The following is a 19,613-nucleotide window of genomic DNA, read 5'->3' on the forward strand; positions in this document are numbered from 1 at the left end:
TATAGCAGACAACTCACCATCGCAATATCGCTATTACACGGCACTTTGATGGCGATCAAGGCGGATCCGTGTGTCACTTCCAGAGTATGCAGTTCGGACTCCTTGGCAGAAGGCTAGAATGGTGAGCGTGCACACGACATAACTCTTTAAAGATTTATTCTCACTCTAATCACTTCTTCCTGCTCTTCTGCGACTGGCAAAAGCACCACGTATTACTTCCTCCCTTGCAGAGTAAGCGTGCCATCCTTTTCGTGTAGCTTCTCGCCGACTGAGAGGCTTCTGGCGAGCCACATGCGTGACCTTCGTTTTGGTGGAGCGTCTCCAACTAGCTCTGAGGCGTCCTATACGATAGGCCAATGCACTCCAACGGTCCAAAACAACAAAATGTGTGGTGTAACGGGCGAGCAGGTTTAGGCCCAACGCCATGCTTGCGCAGAAGCTTCCACATCAACACGAGGTCTCACGGGTCATATTAGTGCTGGTGGTTGCTATCGTAACGTATTTTACCTGTCTTGTGAGGCACCTATGTGCAAACGGGAAGGTGGTGAGCGTCTTTAGCGAAAACCAAGTAGCTGCCTAATGAGCATCTCCACGGCCAGCAAAGGAAGATATCATAATGTATAACCTTGCGGTAGGACACATAGGAGAAACAAAGGTGTGTAGACGGTGGTCTCCTGTTGGGCCGCCCTAAAGGCGTACGACATGAATGGCAGTACGTCCATGCAATTGTCACGTTGTATAAACAGCCATGTACTTGAATTATTACAATGCATGAATTCGTACATTCCGAGAAGCACCTGTCATGTGACGTCATCCGCAAAGGTTTGCAGTTATTGGCGTACCTATATAGACGGTGTATTAAAATGGCACACGGAAGCATAAAAAACACAAAGCATGCTCTAGCAAGAAGTGAGCAAGCGTGAGAATAGTTGCTAGCGTTGTTGCCACAAACCTGGCTGCCTGAAGCTTGCAATGTGTATAACTTCTTGGCATATGTCGAAGAAAAAAGAGGCGACAAAAGACGCAGCTCGGAGTGATGGCCTTTTAAAATCTTTCGCAAGCCATTTTGTGTAAACGTATAGCGTGTACTGTACGAGGTAAGCTGTACTTTTATGAGAGAATGCTCCATACGCTGAACGAGTACGAAATGTTATTTCCGAATCTTATAATCTATAGGTAAGTGTATTTTTATTGAGAATATATTTTTCTAATGGTAGTCGATAACTCGCATTTTATACGTACACAAATTTCTGAAAATGTGCACTTTCAATAGAAGCAACCGTGATTTGAATATACTGGCGGAAAACACGACCACTATTCTTTGTGTTCCCTGCGTCTCAGAAGTACCTAACCCAAAACACCTTTAAAATATCATTATTAAGGCATGTTATCACTTCACAAATTTTTCATCAACCTATAAGCTATTATAAGCTGGAAGCTTGAAGGAGCCAGCGGAAGATAACATAGACGGGGGCGCAGAGACAAGGGGACACAAATAATGTTGCTTGTTCCTTCCTCATTGTCTGAGTTACATAGATAGGTATTGTGCAAATGCAATGCTGATTTGTCCAGCTAACGCCCTCGCTTAATCACACAAGTGCTCGACCCCGATAGCATTGCTATAATCGCACGTACCTGCGCCATAAATCGAGCTGTTCAAGTCGTACAGGATCGGAGTGCGTGGAATGGCAAAGGGCAGTGCGGGCTGCTGTCGGATAGTCTGTGATTGCTGCGAAAAGGCGCCGTCCAGCATCCTCGTCTCTGGCAGCCAAGAAGTCAGCGCAAGTCCAAGGAAGAGGCCAGTGACGAAGAACGCTGCTCTTCTGCACACCACCCCGCCTGGTGCGCTGCGACGTGAGAGGCAACGACCTCTTCCGCGGCCTGGTAAGCCTTCCCACGCCATAAAGGATTTTGTCGACCCAGGTTCGACACACTCGAAGCAGTAGCCCTTCCTAGTTTTTCAGACTGAGTCGACACTGCTAAAAACAAAAGATTGGTGTTACAAACAGGATAGTATGAGCTGGGTTAAATGAGAACGCAAACGCCTGATAGCGTTCATTAGGTACAAGTGGTGGATAAAAGTAACCAGAGCAATTGCAGCTTATTCACTGCAAATGCCGCGTAAACGTAGAGGGGCATGCCTAAATACGACAAGCAAACTTAGTAGCAGTCTCTCTTGGCAGCTGAAGCACTTTCACTAAATTCCTAAGGGGACCCCAAACTTTTGGGGCAACGTAAATGGAACTAGACACTGATATCACACTTCAGTTGTAAAATGGGGATAACTAGCGTACGAAGAGAAGAAAACAGAGGTTACGCTGAGTAGTAAAAAATTTAGTGTTACCTTTTTTTTCAACTTAGCTGTCGTACCAGATCCAAAGAAATTAAACCATTTTACTTCTCAGAAATAAGTATGTTGTGCCGAGGATTACTGTTTTAACGCTCTTTATAGACAACTAGACAAGGCCAATGAGCTCTTTCTAGGGAGCTTAGGCTATCACATTTGTCATGATACGTAAGTACATTATAAAGTAGGGAGGACATAATTAAATTTTTTGTAATAACAAATTGTGATGTAATCAAAACTACTACAAAGCATCATGATATCCAGAATACAAACATACAGCAGCTAGCCGAGTTCAGTCGAACATTCAGCGCGGAAAAGTCCAGTAGAATAAAAGAAGGCGGGAGCGGGAAGGAATGTATTGAACAAAATGCGGTGTAAGGTTTCCATTTGAAAGCACGCTTTTCCGGTATCTCATATAAAAGCCATTTCTAAGAGGGATTGGGCGTCGGAACTCAATAAACATATCAATTTTGATCCTCAGAATGACAGGGAGCATGCAAAGCAATAGCCGGACAAGACCTTCACAGCAGCTATAAGGCCACTTTGGTCCTGCATAGAATCAACACCCGCTGTATAGCCTGCTTCATTTTTCCTTATTCATTTATTTGCAATGCTGCTAACCCCAATGAATTCTAGCTAGGTGGCACTGAACATACTACATAGTTTCTGTACACTTGCACAATTCATTCAGAATATTTAAAATCATTCAGCAGGCTATAAGATCATGAAATGTCCGATTTTGCACTGAAAAACGTAATGCAGATTAGCTTTTAGTAGTACAAAATAAATACATCAGGGTTACAATTCAAAGAGAGTTTGAAATTTATCAGTGTTAACCACTGTTTTTTCATCATTATTTCTCCTCATCATCATGCTCAAGGTCGTGGAATCGAATGCCGGCTGTGGCGGCTGCAATATCGATGGAGACGAAAATGCTGTAGGCTCATGTGCTCAGATTTGGGTGCACGTTAAAGCACCCCAAGTTGTCAAAACTTCCAGACCCTTCCACTACGACTTCTCTCATATTCATATGGTAGTTTTTTTTTTTCTTACAGAGCAGTCAAGCAAGTCAATCAATCATCATGCTCAGCCTGTGTTAGTCGACTGTAGGACGGGGGCCTCACCTTATGATCTTCAGCTAAGCCTATCATTTGCGAACTCATTACGCTATTCCCTATGTACTTCCGAACTTTACCTCTCTGTCTAACTTTCTGCCTTCCCCGATTGCGTTTTTCTTCCCATGGTAACCATTTTGTTGCTCTTATCGTCCACCAGCTGTCTGTTCTACGTAGTATGCGAAAGCTAAAATGGTGCTAAAGACGGGACGAACAAAAAGGGAACACAACAATGAGCGAACCAATTTTTTTCAAGGCAACTGTATTATATTTTGAACACACTGCATATACGCACAAGCCACAAATTATTTTAAGAATTCACATTCACGTGATAACGACCCCATGGGAAATATCATGGCGACCCTATCACACCAATTTACCCAAATTCATGAATTCACAGGCATGAAGTCAAAATTGTTTAATACATAACCAGACCAGATCTATCTTTCTTCGCTTGCTGTCATCTAAATAATTTGCTACTCCTGCCTTCCTTATTAGTAATTTTGCTCTGATTAAATCTCTCAATTTAGTTCTATCACTCTACGTTTTGAAGGAATGAATGAATAGATTTTCTTTCTGGAGAGTTACAGAAAAATGAAGCGAAGCTAGAAGCCAATCGGCCTGACGTAGCTTCGCTACGCAAAATGTTGAACGTTCAGAAAACAGTGCTACATTTACTAGTAATTGTTAAAATACAAGAAGCAGCAAAATAGCACAACACATCAATAGCATAAGCGCAAAAATAGGCGACGTGGACATACAAAAATCGGCTACAAGACATACAGAATAAAGCATCGAGGCTGTTTTCGTTCAAAAGCTACACACATACGGTATTGTATTATATATTCATACATTCATATCATACACTCATATATTCATACATACATCTCCACATTTGTACGCACATAATTCTGTATATACACGCATTTTGTACCTAGAGATCAGACAGTATATTATTGTGGAACCTAGCTAGGAATTAGGTGAAAACATGATGTTTACTTCAATCCATTGACGAGACCTTTTGTGTAATATTTGAATTGTGTTACTGAGAGCTTAAAATATAATTGTTCACCTAAATAATTTAGTAGGTGCTGGGTGCGATATGCAATTGGGGCTCTACCATACCCATTCCTGGTAGCAGGAACGTGAAATATTGTACGCTACATGGTTCTCAGCTTTTGCTCTAATTGCTTTCTTATTCAAGATTCAGCACTATACATCAGAAACTGCCAGATGCAGTGATTGTATACTCTTCGCTTTAATATATATTGACAGCTTTTATGACATTATTTAGGAGTGCCTGACAAATGCGCTCCAGCCTATTGGTATTTTTCGGTGAATTTCCTTTTTGTGATTAGGTTTTCCCGTGAGTCCTCAGTATACACATTCTCGCATATACTCGTATGCGTGGTTATCTGTCATATTTTTTTGTTTCGCCAGCGCAGTCAAGATTTGAGGCTCGCGTTTAATTTTTTTAGCCTAATTCCTCAATCAATGTTGTCGAGTTTGTCGCTATTCTTACTGATGAAACAATGTCATATGCAAATCGTAGGTTTCTAAGTCATCCTTCGTCAGCCTTGATTCTCGTTTCCTCGCACTGTAGCAGTTTCAACAATACTTCTTTGCACACTAGTTGGTTTATACTTGAAAAATTGACTTGCTGCGCAAGCTTGAAGGAAAAGAAGAAGAAAAACAGAAAAAAGGGCAGACAACCAACTGTTTGTTGTCGTTTCATGAAACCAATATATAGGCACGGTAAGCTGTGCTTTCACGATGCGCACAAAATCAAAAATGCCGCAAACAAAGTACTTAGAACTAAACACTTAGAACACTCACGAAACATTTCATTGCAGCAAACACCACAATCTAAACTGCGTATTCAGAAGGTACACCTGCTCTCCTAGTTCATCTATCTAGTTATCTTTTTGAACTTTTATTTCCCCAAGCATCATCCAATGCGTAAACACATGAAAACGTACTTTAAAACTGTTTAAAAAACTTTTAAATACCGCTTAGCACCAAATGAAGCTATGAAAGAACAATTTTTTAATCATCCTAATCAGCACCAAGTGCAAAAAACTATCAAGCAGTACGTCGAGAGAGTCCAGAAACAAAAACCTTATGACGCTTTACTTAGCATCACATGGGAAATGAAACAGGAGAAACGACAGCGCACTCACAAATAGGTCGACAAAAAAAGAAAACGAGAAATCGAAAGGAACTTCTTGTAAGGTGTTACCTACAACTTTAAACATAACCGTGTAGGAAGTCAATTTTTTTGTCCGAAAGTGAGATCGAATGCATGCTTATGCATTTATCATTGAATTGCCAGATGAAATGTGGTTCAATAATCTGTATTTCGGTGTGTTGACGTGCCTTAGTTAAGGCTGACACAATCTTAAATCGGGAGTGGGGGGGGGGGGGAGGCATCCACAAGTTGTACTGGGAAAATCTAAATAGCCACCGTTTTTTTTTTCCGCGAGACTGTGCTCACTCATGCGACCGTTGAGGCACCACCCTGTCTGCCCTATGTCCACCCTACCATACGACAAAGAGATCTGATAAACAACAGCAAAAACACACCTAGAGCATAACACGCTTGCATGCTTTTAGAGCATTCGTCTTTTGTCTATTTAGTCATTAACGAACAGATCTGCCCAACTTTGTAGGTGCGGCAAACGCTAAATCAACACCATGCCTATTAGCCAACTTTTCATATTGTGGAAGCATTATGTGGATACGGCATAACATACACATGCCTCCTCTCCTTTTCCTTGGCAAGTAGATCACCGCCCTTGTATTTTTGAGAAGGTTTTCGCAAGCATTAATTATAAACTGTGTTAGGTACCCAGCTACGCTGAGAGGAACTGCATGATTCACAAAGCTTTCTAGCATATTATGCTGGCATGACTTGTCAAGGGCTACTGCACGAGCTGACAGCACAATGCCACTTTTAATTAACTTCGAGTGCGCGCTTTCAACTAGCAACAAGCCTTTCTTGGATCGTGGATTGTATTCATAGCAGATGTGCTATAAATACAATTTATAGCACATCTGTAGATGTATTCAGAGCTGTGTTATTTTAATATAGCAGATTGTATGTATAGCAGAGAGCATGCATTAAAAGCAGAGCACTTCTTAATCGCTTCATGCCGCGCTTCGGCGTTGGTGGTGGAGCCATTCACACCCCCAGTGCGCACGTTCACGTGTCGTGCCCGCCTAGGAAGACAACCGCGAAACTGTCAATCCCCTCACCCCCTCTCCCCTCGCAAGGCCGATGCAGGCAGTGCCTGCTAGTAAAAAAAAAAACGACTGCTAGGCACCGGATCCCACAATTGGAATTAAGTCAAGGGTGACTTTACTTGTGTATCAGTTGACGTTGAAGGCAACAATTCTTCACTGAATAAACAAGAATATTGAAGGTGAAATACTGATTATGCATTTACAAACCATGCCCAGTTGCGCAGCATTCACGCGATACCCCACCACTACACGACGCATTTACTAGAGTTCCCCACATGAGAACACACAGGCGGTATTGTTAGGGCCGAAGCTTCTTAAGCCATGGTTTCTGCGTCAGCGATATATGTAGTAGTCGTCGTCGTCATCGTCGTCATCATAGTAGTAATAGTATTAGGTTGTTACCTTCACGGCAAGACTAGAAGAGCAGCACGCGTGAACTTTGTTTAATTGAGTAGGAAACCCACGCTTGTTATTCACAAAGAAAAACATAGTTGTGTCTGAATACATAACCTATAGAGAAAAGTACGGTTGACTTAATCTCCATTGAAATTTGCAGATGTATCGGACGATTACTAAAAAAAAACTAGTATCAGATGGACGCACTTCGAGCACTATCTGACCAGAAAGGCTTGCCATGTTAAACTCGCTGGACCTAACCTTTTTGGTTTTAGCGAGGTTTATCGAGGGTTAGGCTGCAGTGCCATGAACTGACGGCGGTGAAAGGTTGGAACTAGGCATGAAGTGTGAGCTGTAAGAAAGCGCACACGTTCCGCTTCTTAGTCCCGCTGCGCCAGATCGTGTTTAGTCTTTGGAATGTCCGCTTCATGTTGGTACTTCTATATGATGAATATGTGATAAAAAGATGTCAGATGGCGGTAGTAGAAGTGTTCTCTAGATGAACGGACAGATGAACAGATGCCTAGACGGACGCATGGAAGAGGGCACAGGCGGACGCATGGATTAACGGACACACGAACGAACGGATGGATGGACGTACGGATAGACGCACAGACGAATAAACGCACGAACGAACGCACGAAGGGGCAGAGGCACGGGCGGATGAACGGATGGATATACAGACGAACAAATGCACAGACAGGCGGAAGGACACGTGGAGGGACGCATTGACGGACGGATGCACTTACGGACGGGCGGTCGCAGAGACAGATGCGTGCACGCACAGAAGCATTGATTGATTGATCGATATGTGGGGTTTAACGTCCCAAAACCACCATATGATTATGAGTGACGCCGTAGTGGAGGGCTCCGGAAATTTAGACCACCTGGGGTTGTTTAACGTGCACTCAAATCTGAGCACACGGGCCTACAACATTTCCGCCTCCATTGGAAATGCAGCCGCCGCAGCTGGGATTTGAACCCGCGACCTGCGGGTCAGCAGCCGAGTACCTTAGCCACTAGACCACCGCGGCGGGGCGCGCACAGAAGCAAGAACGAACGGATGGACGGAAGCGTGGATGGAGTGACGCATGTTTTACCCCCCTCGTCATCATACACTTTGTGTATATGTGTGATTGTTTTCTTCCCGACTCCTTTTTGTAAGTGGTAAAGATGTGCGTCATAAGAAAAGGGTGTGGGCTCAGTTTATTGACCATTTCAAAAGTTTATTTAGAAATGATTACGGTTGTCTACCATTCTTCTCTACAAAACTGCCTTCCCTTTCTGACCTTGCTTTTTTGGAACATGGCGTTCTAAATTTACCATTAAAGTTTGATATAAAGAAATTACGAGAACCCGATGATATCGCAAACTGTTTTTAAAGCGTTACGCAAAATAGTTTGCGCAATATTTGCATGTTCTGTTTCAAGATTTGTTAACGAAGGAACATGAACAGAACACTGGAAAGTTGCTAGGGTGAAGTCTTTGCGTAAATCAGGGGACAAAGCATGGATAAAACATTACATGTCAATTTCATTAACTTCAACTTTCTGTATCTCCTGGAGCATATTATTGCAAACCTATTATTGTATTCTCGATGACCATAAAGTGTTGACAGACATGCAGCATATTTTCAGAAATGACCGCTGGACAATCACGCCGATTGTTGAGAACGCGCATGACTACGCTAGCACTATGGACACTGGAAAACTAACAGATACTATATTTATAGATTATAGCAAATCATTGGATAAGGTCTCTCACGCTAAATTTCTTCGTAGTCTACGCACTGTGTTAAAAATGATAAAATGGTAGTTTTGGATACAGCCTACCCAACCAGCCACCGTCAGTTAGTTGATGTAGATAGAACAGTGTATGTTATAGTTCCTGTCAAGTCTGGCGTCCCGCAGGCATCTGTTGCTGCACCACTTTTCTTTTTGTTATATATCAGCGATATCATTGCTACCTTATCCGTAAACATCAGACTTTACGCAGACGGGGATTTTAATAGAACATAGCTCATTTGTGTGAGCAATGGCAAGTGTGCATAAATTTTATAAAGACGGCGTAGATGCGGGTAACGTTAAAAAAGCCGCATATATATAGTTATGGCACGGAAGACTTTCCCTTATCGGAAGTTACGCCAAATAAATATTTAGGCCTCCACTTAGCATGGGATATCTCGTTGTCAAACTACCTTGCAAAGTTCTAGCAAATCGCAGGCGTAGGTTAATCTCTTTAAGGCGTGTAATAATATCGTCCACACCAACAGTACGTTTGTTTGCATATAAGACACTCGTCGGTACTGTTTTAGAATACGCCGTCATGATATGATACCCGTTCACTAAAACCGCCTTAGCAAAATTAGAAAGGCTAGAAAGCTGTAAGGCTCATGTACAATACGCATGGTCGCACTTCAGTAACTAACCCCGTATTTCAAAGTGGCCTACCTGCTATAAGTAATCGATGTCATGTATTTTATCATTTTTTTCAGTTGATAATAGGTCTGTACAAGATAGACACGTCACATCTTGCATGTACGACAGGTTACCCTACCAGGCAAACACACTGGCTAGCTGTTACTCCATTCACTGCACAAGTACTCTTCCTTTCCTAGAACGATAGTCGATTGGAACAAATTGCCTGATAAAACTATTACACAGGACTTACTATCACACTTTGAGACACAACTTCACTAGCAAGCAGTTTTCTTGTGCTGTTTTTTTTCTTTTTTTTTACTTGTGCTTATTCTCTGTTAGATTTTAAAAGTGTTAGAATAACGTCGCTTTCCCTTTTTTTTGAAAGCTCGTGTATAAAGAACTGCATATGTTCGTTTCCCATGATTACTTTTCTGTTGTGTTCTTCTATTATGTATGATGCTGCAAAAATGTTGAAGAAAAAGTGCAGTATCTAAAATCTAAAAAAGTCTCTTTTCCGCGCTTTTGACACTGCTGCTGTTTTTCATTGTTATGTGGGTTTAACGTCCCAAAGCCATCATATGATTATAAGAGACGCCGCAATGGAGGACTCAGAAAACTTCGACTACCTGGGGTTCTTTCAAGGTGCAACCAAATCTGACGACATCGGCCTATTTATAATATTTCTTTATTTTATATATTATATAAAAAGATGTTGGCGCACCATTATGGCACCGGCTACTTCTTAGCGGTTGAGTGAAACTTAAACACGTATTTTGAAGTAAAACATGAAAAGCAGTGCATGGAAAAAGAACACTCAGGCACAGACATGCAAAGACACACTTATACGCACAAATTCCAACATAATGATAAGTAAGTGTTCGAAGGTTAATGAGGTCTTTGATAATGTCCCTCGTTACTATTTGGTCCACCAAGCACAATGCAGCAGAGCACACGTCTGGTCCTTCTGAAGATGTATTCGCTCGTGTGTACACATAGTCGACACGTCATTCTTTTCACAAAACTCACATAATGGGTGTCACATGATACTGCACATAATTGGTACATGTGTTATACAAATGAAATTTCGTTATTTTTTAGTACTTGTCAGCAGTTCTGTTGTCTTGTAAAAAAACGTGTTAATGCTTTTAAAGCGTGGGACGGTAAAACTCTAGTTGGCCACGGGCCCTGAAGTTTCTTCATGCTAAACGGTCTGCAGTCTAATGCCAACAGTTTGGATTTAAGACGGCGTCTCGACGTATAATGATCTGGACATTCTAGGAGAAGGTGACCTACGTCTTCATCTACAAATCTGCATTCGCATTCGGGAGTTTGAGCTCTGCCGATTCTGTGCGAAAAATGTTTTGAGTATGCGGTGCCCAGCCTCAAACGGTGAATTAGAGTTTCTATACTTCTATCTAATGCCAGAGTAATTTTGAATTCGATAAATGAATCGATGTGATATAAATCGCAGCTCTTTGTACTTTGGTCAAACCAAGCAGTTTTGCTCATTCTGAAAGTTGTAGTCTTTATAATACTACGCAATTAAGTTTTCGAAATTGGTAAAGAAACGGTCACGTCTTTATGATGTGCTTGTCGTGCTGCTTCATTGGCAGTTGTGTTTCCAAGAATGTTGCAATGACCAGGTATTCACTGGAATTTGATCTTCTCATGTTGCGCCTTGTTTGCTTTGGTGAGCTCTTTCAGCATTTCGTATGTCATACTATCACTTATTACTGTCTTGTTTGTACTGGAGAGTGATTTTAATGTGGCCTGTGAGTCACTTAAAAGTACCCATTTTCTGGCGTCTGCTGCCGAGTTTATAATTTTTAGAGCATACAGAATAGCGAAGAGCTCTGCTGTAGTAGATGACGTCTTGCGACATAATTTAAACGATTGCTGAATATTTAGCTGTGGTATGATAAATGCCGATTTTTAAGACATAGTAATACTTGAGCCATCTGTGTAAACGTGTATGTACCCTGCATACCGCATGTGTATCCAATAAAGTGCTAGTTGTTGAGCAGCTTGGATTAACTTGTCTCTCTGATTATGTCATCCACTGAGAATTCAATGCTTGGAATTGCAAATAGCCATGAATGATAGTCCATTTCAGAGCTCCAAAATTCATTTTTTGGTAATATATGTACATTATTTTCTATATATTTATGAGCATTGCTTTTATCCCTTCGTAAAATCTCCAGTGCCAATGGGTGGTCCTTGTGTTGCGTCATTAAGCGAAAAAAATGGCGCCATGTTTCAATTGTCCTCATGACTGGAAAGGGTGGTTGTCGAGTCTCTGCTATGACAATGCTGCTGGAAGTCGCTCGTGGAGCACCTATGCAGACGCGCAGTCCCCTAGCTAATAGTCTTTGAAGTCGCTCCTATAAGTGCGGAAAAGACCGTGCAAGACTGTCGCAGAATATGCAACTTTTGGTCGTATTAAAGCATTGTGAACAGCGAGCATGGATAATACAGATCAGCCCGATGATGTCCCAGCAATTCTGCAAAGTATATTCACTAGCGTATTGACCTCGTTTTCGAGTTTGTTTATGCGAGGTACCCAAGATAGCTGCCTGTAAACTATTACTCCGAGAAACTGATGCTCTGTCACAATCATTAGTGGTTCTCCTTCTAAATTGAGATTGAATTTATTTACCTTCTTACGGGTGAAGGGCAATACAGCTGTCTTTGCGTGCGATAGAATCAATCATCTTTTTTTCAAAAAGTTGTTGATAATAACTATGCCATCTCGCAATGCAATCTGAATTAACATTATGTCTGTGCCAGATGCCCAAATGCACACATCATCGGCATATAAAGAGTATTTCAACCTGGAAGGCACTCTTTTAGCCAAATCAGCCATAACACAGCTGAAAAGAAAAGGGCCCAGTACGCTTCCTTGTGGCACTTCCTGTCTGACGTCATGTTCCACTTTTTTTCCTCCGCTCCTCTGAATGAATATTTTGCGACCTGATAAAAATTTAGATATCCACCACAAAGACCTGCCGGACAGTTCGAGTTCCAACATACTCAGCAGAACATGAGTGTGACTGACTGTGTCAAATGCCCTTTTGATGTCTAAGAACACTGCGACCGTCAAGCTACCACAGGCGCGTTCATGCTCCACTTACGTTCTATGCCCGGTATTGCATCCATTGTGCATCTCTGTTTCCTAAAATCTGTTAAGTAGTTGGAGTATACACTAGTTTTGTTGCACCACCATTGAAGTGATGCATCAATAATTTTTTTCATTACCTTACATAGACAGCTTGTCAGACTAATTGGGCGGAAGGATTGAAGTTTCAAGGACGTCTTAGCCGGTTTTAAGATCGGAATGATGCGAGCAAGCTTCCAAGACTCGTTTACAATTTCACGCATCCATAGAATGTTGTAAATATCTAAAAAAATAGTTGTGCCTGTGAGCCCAAGGTTGTTTAGCATATTGTACGTAATGCCGTCCGGACCAGAGGCCGATTTTTGACGAATTGATGCTACAGCACAATGCAACTCTCTTAACGTACATGCAGGGTCTAGTTGAGGATGCTCAGCCCAAAAGCAAGCATTAATTTTCTGGCTGGCAGATAAGGCACAATGTGATCAAATAAGGCACAATGTGAACAAATAAGGCACAATGTGATGCGGCGGGCCTACTGATAAGTTGACAAAATTCGTCTGCTACCACAACTTCTTCTTTGTCCAAGGCTACAGAAAGAGCACGAATTGGGAAGCTCTATGATACAGGGCCACAAAATTATCGAATTACCAGCCAAATTCTTGGAACAGGTGTGTGGGGAGAGAGCGTGCCACAAAAATCACAACAGCGTTATTTACCTAATTTTCTAGTCGTCTGCGCTTGAACCTTTTGTGCATTTTTGTATGGTTCTAAACTTCCGCTACGTCGATATGCCATTTCTTAACATCGTCTGATGGCTCTTAGATGTTCATACTTTCCATCGACTGCACCATAGTCTTTTGGAATCGGGACTTTCTTTGTACGTTTATTCGCATTATCTCTAAGAAAGTCAGTAAAGCTTTCAACTGTCGTGATTTCACTATTTTGGTTTGCTAGGCAGTACCGAAAAGTTTTCCAGTTCGTCAGTTTGCTGTAGCGTCTAATGTCGTTATTTCGCAAATAGGGGTGAATTATAGGTATACAGAAATGGTCCCTCCCAAATGTTTCTACATCCATTATCCATCCCACACCACTCACTAGATCTTCGGAATACATGGTTACATCGATGCAACTCGAGTAATTATGTCCTCGGAGAAAAGTTGGGGAGCGATCTGCGCCACACTCAACAATGTTCCCACGTGCATCACATCAATCACTACGCCAGATTATGTTGTGTGCATTAAAGTCTCTACGTATAAATGCATATGAATTATAAATATTGAAGGTATTTGTTAGCTCTTCCACCGAAATGCAGCTTGAAGGTTGCAGGTATATATTGATCACTGTTATGCGCTGCTCACCAAAAGATACTTCGCAAGCGACGAATTCTGGGAAGTCCGACTAACTTGAGTGAACTTTGTCAGAAGGTAGGTCCTTTCTGACGCACAAATGCACTCTGCGAGGACCACTTCGACGAGATGACTTATATCACGTAGTTGGAGAGACGGAAATCATCATTCATTCCTGCCTCTTAGATGCAAAGTATTGGAAAGTGTTATTGCAAAATGAGTTTACAGAAGTCAGCTCACTTCCTTCGAAGACTTTTGGCATTCCACTGGTATATGGAGACATCTTTATAGAGCTTATTCATGTGTTACTTGTCGCAGGTTTGATCCGAATTGTTGACACAATAGTGCTTCCAGAGGCAGGAAGGCTATTACTTCTGGCAGGTTCTTTACTTCCGGCAGAGCAGATGGGATCGCCTTAAGTGCTGCGAAAAGCATTGGTAGAATCAATTGCATGACTGATGCAGAGGCAAGGTCCCCATTGAATGTTTCAGTTTCTGACGCCTGTTGAGAATGACGTGACGTTTCGATGTTGTAGTTGGGGCGAACACGGGCACTGTCGGTTCCGCTACTTTCCGGCTGAGGTCACGTGGGCGTTCACAGCATTAATGCGTAAGTTGGGTTACTTGAATGTACTTCTCTTGAGTGGTCTCTTGGGTGTGCTCTTAGCGAATCTCTTGGCGGTTCTCTTGGCGTGTTTGTGGGCGGTCGTTGTTGTGGTGTGCGCTGACATAGATCACGTACAGGATGAACAATCTCAAGGTGTGTAGAGGGTTCATTGGGGCACGGTTTTTTTTCATGGATAAGCTCATGCCGACGCATTTTTGTAGCAGCTTTAGTTTGCGGGTGGCCTAATTATGAGGCAGCGTGATTACTTGCACAGTTTGCGCACTTAGGTTGAAGAACTGACTTGCACTCCTTATTGTGGTGTTCTTTTGAGCAGATCGTACACCAGCGTGCGGTAGGGTAACTTTTCGCCATGTGTCCGAATCACTGGCAGTTATAGCACCGAAGTGCTCCTTAGACCAAAATATTCTTCCACTGGGTGCCTGGTGAATCCAAAGTAGATTCTTGCTGGAATCGGGCGGTCATTTCGAAAAGTCAGAATCGCTGAGTGATGGGGACGTGACGTTACTCCTCCATCTTCCTGGTGGTAGTATTTCATTTGCTGTCGCGCCGATATAACCCCTGTGTCTCTCAAGTTTTCTGGGAGTTGTTCATCTGAACACCACAGAGGAACATGTTTCACTTTCCCAAAGTTCCGATTGTATGACTCTGAGATGAAAGGCTTAACTTCCAGGCCGCCTACATTCGAAAGCATCAGAAGACGCTTGGCTGAAGCTAAGGAAGCAACGCTGACACTGAAGCTTCCATCTCTGGTCGTTCTGAATGACTGCACGTTTTCTTTAGCCGCGGAAACTACTTCGACTGACACTCCATTGGGGTTCACTTTCCAGAAGCTAGCACCTTCAGCGTTTAGACGAAAGACGTTTGGGATACCCTCTGCTCGTTTCTTCTTATACACAGCCAACGTAAGTGGTTCATCTTCGCCGATGTCTTCTTCGTCACTTAGGTGATAAGTTGATGTTTTATCGTCGAAAGGATGCTCTTCTAAGCGAGGCTTCTTGCTCTCAACTTCGACATGTTCCGTTGCTACTGTGCTCGCTGGAGCCATTTCGCGGTTGTGAATGAGCAAACGGGCCGGCTTTATGACGTTTGGGCGCGCCTGTAAGCCACCAGTCTTTTCATTGTGTCCTGCAGTATCACTCATGTGGGTTAACGCGCTTGGACGAGCATAGTGCTCGTGGCGATGACTACCAACCAACGTAGTGGCCTCGTACTAGCCAAGTCTTTGATAAAGAAACCTTCTACGTGTAAGGCGCCGAGCTCTCGAAGTCTTCACCCGACGTCTTGTTGGTACTTAGAAGTGTGGCAGCTTGGGCTAGTTGGTATGGCATGACGATAGTTATAGCGCGAGAACAAAACGACGACAAAGAGACAAGTCCTTCTCTTCTCTGTGTCGTCGTTTTGTTCTCGCGCTATAACTATCGTCTTGTTGGTACACCGCGGAAAAATGGGTGTCAGCGTAGTAGTCCAAGTAAAGAGAGCAAATGGAACACTGCACAAAAACAGCGACCGAACAGAGCCACTTCTTATTTGGTCTTATTTTGACCATTAGGGCTTTTTATGTCCCCTTCTTAGAATTACGCTGCCCCACCACGGTGGTCTAGTGGTCATGGCAATCGTCTCCTATTCCGAAGGTCACGTGATCTAATTCCGGCAGTGGCGGCTGAATTTTGATGCAGGCGAAATAATTTGAGGCCCGTGTTCTCAGATTTACGTACACGTTAAGAACCCCCAGCGGTTGAAATTTCCGGAGCCCTGCACTCTGAAAAATATATCAAAATATTGCTCTTGGAAATAAGTGAAACTAGCGAGCTCAGTTGTCTTACTTTTGGAGAATACCCCCTGGAAAAAGAAATATAGTTACATTTCGGCTATGTAAATGACTTTACAATTTCAGGTTGCTTGAAACCAATGTATTGAATATATATATTGTTTGTCAGCGCTGATGTCTAAGCTTTGCACTGTCACGGACTGCGGAGGGACAAGGGCCTTTGTCAGGCTGTTCGCCTTTAGGCCTTTGCCCCTGCAGTGAGCTCTGTATCCGGCTTACTGTAAATAAAAATACTACAACTACTACTACTACTACTACTACTTTCGACAATTTTAGGCTAAAACTTAGGGCGAGCAATTTTACTTATTATTTCATTCGCACAGGTTATTTACCCCTACTCTTTATGTAGCGATGATGGATTTCAGTTATTTGGCCGTGCCCACAAACCTGCATTACCGTAACACATGAACACTGGCGTACCGATTCTTATGCGAGGGAGGGAGGGAAACCTACCTAACCCGGAAGCCAGGATATATATATATATATATATATATATATATATATATATATATATATATATATATATATATATATATATATATATCACTACAGAGAACTTCATCGACGCGCTCGTACTTTGATATGACTTTTTGACTTTGCATACACAGAGGTGACACGACGCACTTTCTTGGGTACCACAAAGTTCAATCAAACTCTAACAGTTCGAGGAATGGCTTCCTTAGCCAATTTCTGCGTCCAATATGCGACGCTCATCTCGCTCTCACGCCTGTTTCTCTGATTGTGCTTTTGAGGTTAACATCTCCAGATACCACAATAGTATATTTATTAAGTTTATGATGATTGTTAGTCGTCGGGATGGAGATGTACCATGCTTCAACGAGAATACATCCACGTTGAGCGGGGCTGCAGCTGGCAAACACCAAAACATACATTAGGCAAACCCTCCTTTATCTATGTACAGTGAACAGTTAATTAGCCCCGTAAAGCGGCGTTTTACTTACGTGTTGTAAGCCAATTCGCATGACGGGGTGATCAACCTTGATTTTTCAACGAATGATTGCTGTTATATGTTTTCATAATAACCATTACACTTCCTTGCATACATTCAGGATTGTGTGTTTTGTAGTACGCCATGTTTGGTAATCGTCTGAACACTGCATCTGGAGCGTGCAATTAGTAATATTATTGCTATTGTTATATTACCGATATTAACTTATTATCATGTTCTCAGCCGTTTTCTTTAAAATGTGTAATTTCTGATGCCACAGGCATGGCACATTGTTTAAACTCATTGTGTTTGTATCAATAGTTTTTTTGAGGAGCCCCCAGGCACCTGCATAAGTACGCCACTACAAATGGTGTAAGCGACTTTTGCTTTGAAAGAACAAAATGTGGGCGAATATAACGTTACACTATCACTTTTTGCTTCCTTTTGACATGGTAGTTAGCTGTTTATGATTGGTGTAAACAGTATTTATTTTGCACACAGCACCAGCTTCTTACGCAAGGCAACAAATGACGCGAGAATGATTCATCGCGTAATGACCACGTATGCACGGCCACGTAAAAAGTAGAGGAATAAACTATTTTAGATATGGCGTATTCTTAGCCAATGATCCTTTGGCATTTAAAAAATTCTGTTTGCCATAAAATTGCCTGCTTGTTACATATTGTCACGAAGCCTGAAAGCATCTCCTTCTAAATGTTATTCAAGTAGGGTAGCTGCCAATGACATATGCACCGGCTACTTATAGAAGCTGGCGAGAGGAATGCCCCGCCGCGGTGGTCTAGTGGCTAAGGTACTCGGCTGCTGACCCGCAGGTCGCGGGATCGAATCCCGGCTGCGGCGGCTGCATTTCTGATGGAGGCGGAAATGTTGTAGGCCCGTGTACTCAGACTTGGGTGAATGTTAAAGAGCCCCAGGTGGTCGAAATTTCCGTAGCCCTCCACTAAGGCGCCTCTCATAATCATATGGTAGTTATGGGACGTTAAACTCCCCATATCAATCATATAAATGGCGAGAGGTATTTTAAGTATAATGAAATATTTCCGCTTGCAGCATAACGGTGATTAGTAGTTAGTGTGCGTGTACATCTATGTTAGCTCATACTTGCTGAGAGAAAGAGGAATAGAGAGTAAAGGCAGCACTGCACGTGTATGCTTTGCTGTCCGACATGTATTTTAAGCTGTAAAATACCATTTAGGTTGAATGAAACTAGCTAGCCGGAATCCTAACTAAGCCTCCAAAGTATAAAAACCACGATCTTTCACCTTATTCCTGGTCCGGTGGGTCAAGCTTGGGGTGAGCTTAAAAGCTGAGCTTGCAACTGAGCTCGAGTCCACTGCTTTATTTGCGGTCACTTTGCAAGCTGCTGCTGTGGCTCCATGTTACCAAAAGCAAGGCTGCTCAGGTTTATCACAGACTAAAGCGGAAACAATTATTCGTGTTTCAGCAGAGAAAAACTTAAAGATCTAAAACGATTCATCACACTCATCGGCTCCCAAAAACTTGGACAGAGCAGCGGTGATGATATAGCTTTTTCGAAGAATATTATTTTCCAAAAGCAGCAAATGCTTCGAGTGGTCTGCAATAAGTTTTTGCTTTCCCGTTCATAACTGCATCAACAAGCCAAGGTAGAATAAAAGTATGAACGAGTGATGTAATATTATAGGGCCCTTGTTCAGCGCTTGCCTACAATGTAATAATTTAGCACAAGACGCATGAGCACCGCATAGGCGACCCGCACCGCAAAGAGCCTACAAGAAAAATTGTCACAGGAAATTTTTCACAAAATTTCACATTGTTGTAACATATCCTCGTAACATTTTCATCCTCCCGTAAAAACATATTTGAGTGATCACTGTTGTGACGAAAAGCTGCGCCTTACTTGTTTGTGTCCCCAGCGTGCAGCCAAGAGTGACCACTCTCTAAAATGGGGAGGAAGCCCCGCCCCCAAAACTTTTTGCAGTGGGGGGAAGGGAAACGTTGTCCTCCTTGCCCCCACCGGCTTATATGCCTATGCGAATGAGTGTGTTTGTTCTTGAATGCTGTTGCTATGTGGCGACATTGAGGAAAATCTCGGGCCATCTATTGTGATGTTTCAAACGCTTACTGATGGTCAACAGGCTTTAAGGGCTGACATTGCTGACTTGAGGAGCTGTCTTCAGAAAGCAGAAAAAAGGATAGCAAGTATAAAAACTCGCCTGACCAAAGT

The 19,613-nt window shown here is 42.5% G+C and overlaps 2 protein-coding genes across 2 annotated transcripts in view; one reads left to right on the plus strand and one right to left on the minus strand.

Annotated features, from left to right (window-relative positions):
* Positions 1-1,971, minus strand: part of LOC119160982 (glycoprotein-N-acetylgalactosamine 3-beta-galactosyltransferase 1) — a 42,986-nt gene extending 41,015 nt beyond the window's left edge. The window contains exon 1 of the mRNA XM_037413318.2: positions 1,636-1,971. Coding sequence (XP_037269215.2) covers positions 1,636-1,903 — 268 coding nt within the window. The 5' untranslated portion in view covers positions 1,904-1,971. The remainder of the gene's footprint in view (positions 1-1,635) is intronic.
* The window catches only part of LOC119159841 (uncharacterized), a 250,188-nt gene continuing 232,322 nt past the window's right edge, over positions 1,748-19,613 (plus strand). The window contains exon 1 of the mRNA XM_075890890.1: positions 1,748-1,884. The gene's annotated coding sequence lies outside the window, so the exon portion shown is untranslated. The remainder of the gene's footprint in view (positions 1,885-19,613) is intronic.

This window comes from Rhipicephalus microplus, chromosome 3 (genome assembly GCF_043290135.1).
Source record: "Rhipicephalus microplus isolate Deutch F79 chromosome 3, USDA_Rmic, whole genome shotgun sequence".
In the NCBI taxonomy this organism is placed as follows: Eukaryota; Metazoa; Arthropoda; class Arachnida; order Ixodida; family Ixodidae; genus Rhipicephalus; species Rhipicephalus microplus.